We start from the raw sequence: 6,866 nt of genomic DNA, 5'->3' as shown, positions 1-6,866 counted from the left end.
ATATTATTTTGCTACTTTAAAGATATACAGGCATGTCCATACACTAATGTGATCAGGCGCTCGATGTATCCGTTTTTTACAATACAGCAAAAAAGAAAGCAAGAATATCGAGTTCATTTTTTAGAGTTTTAATACAAAGAAGTGTCTGTTTACAAAAAAAAAAAAAAATACAAAGAATCTAAAATTGCACTAGAATATTTAAGACTTCTATAACTGCGAATCATTAGTGTTTGACAGGATTTACGTTTAGCCGTTTAGGACAGGGTATAATATTATGTTCTTCAAGTAATCTTCGCTTTATGTGAATATCGTAAGTAATGGTTTGCAAACTACGTATTAACACTGGGTTTCACCGTCGACTATGTGAGGTCTTTCTATATTAATCCACTCATGAAATACCCTATCTCGAATAAATTAAATTTGTGAAGGTAACAGTTAAATTTATTTTTATCGACTATAAATTGTCCATTGCATTTCAAATCTTATTCCACTTTATAATCATAAAAAATAAAAATTCAGTAATTGCAATGAAGCAACCTTACAAGAGTACAACTATTAAAATAAAAACAAAGACAACCAAAATATAATAAATTAATAATACTAATACTTAAACGATTTATTTTTTAGGATTCTCCAAGTAGTAGTTGCGTTTCTCTTCCTCGTCCATGAATGCGGTAACGTGAAAAGACTTGCCGATTCCCATAGGAGTCTTGAAGTAAATCTTCTTGCTTTTAGGCTCCTCCATACTCATCTCCACAATCGGCACCCACAAAAACATCTGCTTACTCTTCACGCCTATACATAATACACACACAAATACATATACCTAACTAAATAAAGCTATGAATCAATATGTATAATTACTTGAATTAGTATGTATATAGTACCTGTCATCTTCTTCATACAACACTTGTCGATATAGGCGGTGACCTCAACAGCGTAAGAAACGCGAGTGTTGGTGGCTTCAAAGAAATGTTCGTATGGAGTGTTTTGCTTCATCCACACGAAACCGGTGGCTCTAACTCTTCCACACTCCACGAGGTTCTTCAAAGGCATAACACCTTTTGGAAACCCTAGCTCCTCTAGAAGCTCCACCGAGTTCTTGTAACACTCCTCCGCTCCATACACGATCTCAGCTCCTGCTCTCTCTCCTTCAACCACCACGACTTCCTCGCTCGCCATTTTGATCGCGAGAGTATAGAACTTTGAAAGAAAATTTATTTGTGTATGTTTTCTTCAAATAAAGATGAAATGAATATTGTCGTTGTGGTGAGGGGTATGGCAATTTAAACGAAATAAGAAAAGAAATAAATGAATAAGCAGATGGGATAGGTAGTTGAACGGTGGGTTGAGTGGGTCATTTATTTGTTTGCCTAATTCTCTCTCTTGTTTCTTTCGTGTGGTTCTTGGTTGGTACCTAATTGTCCAATAATATATTTCTTTTATTAAAAGGGAATAATGATTTGATAGTATTTTTTTATTAGAGAAGTCAAATAGTCTTATGTTATTGAGAAGATCATTCATAATGAGAGAGATCTATTGGAATTGGCTTTTCAATTGAATTAAGATTCCGCATAAATTTTTATGGTATTATATGTCACTGGTTTTATTTTTATACTCCCTCCGTTTCATAATAGATGATGTTTTAGAAGGATAATTTTGTTTCAAATTAGATGAAGTTTTGAGATTTTAAGGTTACTTTAACTTTATTGAAAACTGTTCGACCAATTAGGTTTTACAGTCTTTTTTACTATTGGTTAATTGATTTTAAAATTATATCTTTAAAATATTTTTATTAAAAAAATATAATTTTCTTAATCTTTGTGCATTAGGTAAAACATCAAGTATTATGAAACGGAGGGAGTATTTATTTTTTAATTTTCGCTGAAATATTATTATTTGTTTTATATTTTAAAAATACAAATTAGTAATATTGGAGCTCTTCTGTCAATAAATTTTGTCAGTAGGTTATGAGGGTTTAACAAAGTTTTAATGATTTATTAGTGAGAGGAGGAAAAACATTTTTGAGTTTGAATTCTGATTTCCAAATAGTTAGGATATTCTCGTAAATGTAACTAGATATTGACCCGTGCGACCGCACAGATATTAATTTTCAGTTTTTATTTATTTATACTAAATAGTATATTTGTAATATTTGATTGTTTTATATTGACTAAGTTAGGGATGGATATTTGCATATCCACTCGAATTCGGTTAAAATTTATTTGAGTTTGAGATTTTGAGTTTAAAGATTCTAGCTCTATTCATGTATTTATAAACTTTGGTTCCGTTTTATTCGGATCTTTGCGGGTTTGATAACCCGTTTAAATTATTTTTAAATTTATATATCTTTAAATATCCCTAAATCTTAAAAAAATATAACATATAAATTGAGTAATGTAAGCCAAAGTACCTAAATTAAATTTAACTTGAATATTTGGATGAAGAATAAATATATATATTAAGTATTTTGGTGTTTTGATTATTGTTTATCTACTTTAGATGTTTACTTTCGACTATTTTTTATATTTCAAATATTTTAAACAACTTAAAATAACTTATATCTTGGATATTAACTCGAAAAATAGCTAACACATTGAAGTATATAAATATGATTTAAATACATTCGAATATCTGAAATATTTCGTTCAGATAAGGTTTGGTTATGGTTCTCTAGATACCAAAATGGTAAATCCGTTTGGATAGTATCTAGTTTCGATTCAAATTTGATAATATTCTTTTTCATTCAGATTTGTTAAACGAAGAGTTGATATTATAATTTCCATGAATTGTTTATCGAACAAAAATGTATTTTTTTTAATTTGACATTGATTTAATTGAAAAGTTAATGAAGTATATTTAATTCAAATTTAATTTTAGAAAACACATTAATGTAAGTGGAAAAGATAAAACATTAAAATAAGAAGTATTATTTAATTGTGTATTTAATTCAAATTTAATTTTGGAAAACGCATTAATCAAAGTAGAAAAGACAGCATTAAAATAGGAAGTATTATTTAATGTCAGTGGCATAGAAGTGTAAATAGCCTTGAAAACTAAGGGACATTCTATATGTGTACTTCTCTTTTAATAATACTAGGAAACAATCCCGTGCGTAAACGCCCGGGAATATTGAAATTTTATTTTTTATTTCATATATAATTTTTACTTTATTTTTTAACTTTGTAATAAATATTAAAAAATTAAATTGATCTGTAATATTGTAATTATTTTAGAAATAAATAATTATTCGTCAAACATAATACTTATATAATGTATGAATATTAAATAAATTGTGTGCATGAGAAATGTAAGAAAATTAAGTTATAATGTGGTATTGTAATATTAAATAATATATTTATCTTCAGTTTTTTTTTTCATTTTCCGTATTAATTTTCTTATTTATTTGGTTGATTCTTTCATTGCATTTAAATTGTCATATGCCATTTGTTTTATATCTATAACTATCATTACTAATTTATTTTTTCGTGTATGATTAACTTCTGAAGAATTAACCATTGCATTTCCGAAGCCTCGTGATCACTTCCATAAAATTTATTGATAATTTCTTTTATAACATCTTTTATAATATCTTTTGTATGTCTTTAAAATTAAATACCAAAGTTTGTATATTAATCATTAATTAAAAGCATAAAGTCTTTTTCAATTGTATTATACCTCTTCCATATTAATTGGATTAAATGTGATTAATGTAACCATTTATCCAACTAAGTTAACTTATAATCAAAGGATGTGATTTTCACCATTGACTTGCATGCGATTGCTCAGTTCATAGTATTAATATATAAACTTATTTGTCATTTCTTCATTGGCATAAGGTTGTGAAACAATTAGGTATGTGTCTATTTGTTTAAGATTGTCTTTTCATCTAAAAGAATTTCAAATGGTCTATATTTTTTTATAAAGTTTTATTCTTAATATTTTCATAAATTTTAAAATTGTGAATTATCATTCTAAAAATGTGTCATTTCATTCAAAAAGTAGAATTTAAGAATTGTATCTTATTTAATCACGAAATTAGTTAGCAGTGGTAATTTTGTTTATTTATTAATACATATAACAAACTGTTAAGAAACTTATAATTTTTTCATATATTTTATTTTTCCTCAATATGATAATAGACAAAAAATTATAACCAGTGATAGAAAATGTCTTTCAACATTAAATATACACCTCCTTATAATTGTTGTTTTAAAATCGATAATAATTGTAATGCATTATAAATAAGGAAATGACAAAAGTAACATCATTAATAATTTAAGTCATCCTTAGACTACCAAATATCATCCAAATTCCACAAAATCTTATTGGAACTTTAAGCAATTCTCTTAGGATTTGTGTTCAGTATTGTACTGTCAACAATCAAAGAGTAGTAAAGAAAAGTAATATTCAGATATGTACATCCACGGCTCCATCAGACTTTTCTTCTCCCTTCTTTTGTTTTGGTAAAATTCTTCTCCCTTCTTGTTCTTCTTCTCTGCTACCTTTCCAAAATGCTTATCATCAAATTTATCGAGGCTAACATCAGAGATATTCAGGACGTGCCAACCATTGATATTGATGGGCCAATTACAAAATAGAAACATATCAGCTGGCGCAAGTAGTGAATGGTTAAGATGGATAATAGAAGGTGGCAAAATCAGAAAAACTCATCAGTCAGAGAAAGAAAAACAGAGGGAAGTTGGTTAAAAAAATTTAACTATCTTGCCCGTGAACCGTGAACTACCAGCAAGGATAGTCAGCACTGTCCCAGGGATGATGCTGAATCTGCAATACAATTATACAAGCACATTCACAAGAAGAAAGCCTACTCAGACTACAGCGTATAAATGTTCATAGACATCTTCATTCTCTTGCCATTGATATAGAACAAGCCTAATCAGACAAATAACATGTAACCAAAGTTAAGAACATGCAAAAGATAAAAAAGACAATATGTTAAATAAGGAATGATAATTAATTTGAACCAGTTAACCGCCTTCTCCTTTGCATACATCAACCATCCCTGCAATCTATTCACTGACACCTATGAACATCACATCTCTGCGTTTGGAAATTTTCGTCAAATCAAACACATATCTACATCTAGTAGTTATAACAGAATTACTAATGCAGTATCAATTACGGGAGTTCAATTTAAAATTCATTTAAAAATACAGATTTTCATAGGTAAGAAAGGAATGTGATTAGAGAAAGACATACATATGCTCTGGTAGCCTTTCGATCCTAAAACAGCAAAGCTTTAAGAGACGATATCAGACGACATGATCTATGCTCGATATCTTATTTTCTCGACTTTGCTCTTCAGTTCCATTGATGGCAGCATCATCAGCGCCAAAACTTTCTTCTTCTTCTTCTTGCTTTTCTCTCTGATCAATTTTATAATGTTGGTTTCTCGTCGTAAACAGCGATGGCGGTGGTGGCTTAGAAATTAAATTAAGCTTTCTCAGAGAACAACACACAACAACTCAAACCACCACATCAATATATTAATCAGTTTAAAAGGTGTATCCTTCCGTTATCAAAAGAGGTCACCGTAGAAAAGATGCGTCGTTCTGTTATCAAAAGACACCGTAAAAGGGTGCGTCGATCAGAGAAGAGGAACATTTATTAAAACAGTTGGATGACGTCAGACTTAGTGATTAAAGAAAAACCATGTCCGTCAGATTAAGTGCAGCGACAAAACTCAACTGTTGGATGCAATTTTTATTTTCCTATAAAAAAAAGATGATGTCATAGGAAAACAAAGAGTAGTTTGCTATTATCTCTATATACTAAAGCGCAAGTCGCCTTGCGAATCAGAAATTGAATGTGGAAATTCTTTTATTTTAAAACTGTAAAATACAAAAAACAAATGCAACTTCTACGATCCTAACTGACACAAAAAAGAATTATAACAAGAGGACAATTAATTATACACGATACGACAGTTTTCTTTTTACAAAAAACATAGTTGTTTTGATTATTTTTTTGCTATCTCCATTTTTTATGGAGTCTAAATATAAACAAAAAATATCCTAATTTTTCTCATTCAAGTTTTAACATCAACTATAGAGGTAATAATATTTATTTTATACAATACTATACACTCTTCAGTCATCTTGAATTATTTTTTTTATCCTTAGGAAAGCATTTGTGTTACTTTTGCATCTATCTTAGCATTTAAAAGGGAACGTCTTTGGTGGTATGTTGGATGCAATGGCTGTTTTGCAACAGCTACAACCTATTTCAACCCAGTGACTGAGGAACTTGAGGCCAACAAATATTCATGCGATACTTGCGACAAGAATGAAACCAACAAATTTTCATTTTACTTCACTCTTATAATATTGGTTACGTTTATGTAAATCAATTATATGTACATCAGGTACAAAGTGCAAGTCAAAGTAACTAATCATATTGGAAGTACATCTTTTACATTATTTGATAGAGAAGTCGTACAACTCATCCATAAATCTGCATATGAATTGCTTGAACAACAAGTGCAGGTCTGTTCATGTAATCCAGATTAAAGATATCAACATATCTATTTTCAAAACAATTTTAGATATTCTGTAAATTAGTTTCAACAGATTTACTTCAACATTATCCATAATTAAATATATATTTAAGGGATTACTAATTTATTGTAATTTACACTTCTAATGAAATATAAAGAATTTTTGGCCCGTGCATAGCACGGGAAGAAACACTAGTATATAGATAGATGTGACATGGACAGTTGAAACTTGAAATATGACAAATTGCCTCTAACGGAACTTCAAGACCAATGTTTGGGCCAATCCCCTAAGTGTTTCAGTGAGCCCAGTATACTATGCACAGAGGATAACGAGTGCTAAGATCAG

The 6,866-nt window shown here is 29.4% G+C and overlaps 1 protein-coding gene across 1 annotated transcript; it reads right to left on the bottom strand.

Moving 5' to 3' along the window:
- Positions 1–468: 468 nt before the first annotated feature.
- Positions 469–1,307, bottom strand: LOC108833595 (uncharacterized). The gene is made up of 2 exons (XM_018607003.2): positions 888–1,307; positions 469–795 (listed from the first exon to the last, which is right to left on the bottom strand). The coding sequence occupies exons 1-2, from the start codon at positions 1,180–1,182 to the stop codon at positions 617–619; spliced, it is 474 nt and encodes a 157-aa protein (XP_018462505.2). The 5' UTR covers positions 1,183–1,307; the 3' UTR covers positions 469–616.
- Between the last annotated feature and the right edge of the window lie 5,559 nt (positions 1,308–6,866).

The sequence above is a fragment of the Raphanus sativus genome, chromosome 2, assembly GCF_000801105.2.
Source record: "Raphanus sativus cultivar WK10039 chromosome 2, ASM80110v3, whole genome shotgun sequence".
In the NCBI taxonomy this organism is placed as follows: domain Eukaryota; kingdom Viridiplantae; phylum Streptophyta; class Magnoliopsida; order Brassicales; family Brassicaceae; genus Raphanus; species Raphanus sativus.
The sequence above is the reverse complement of the archived record's forward strand: the minus strand, read 5'-3'. Positions and strand labels throughout refer to the sequence as shown.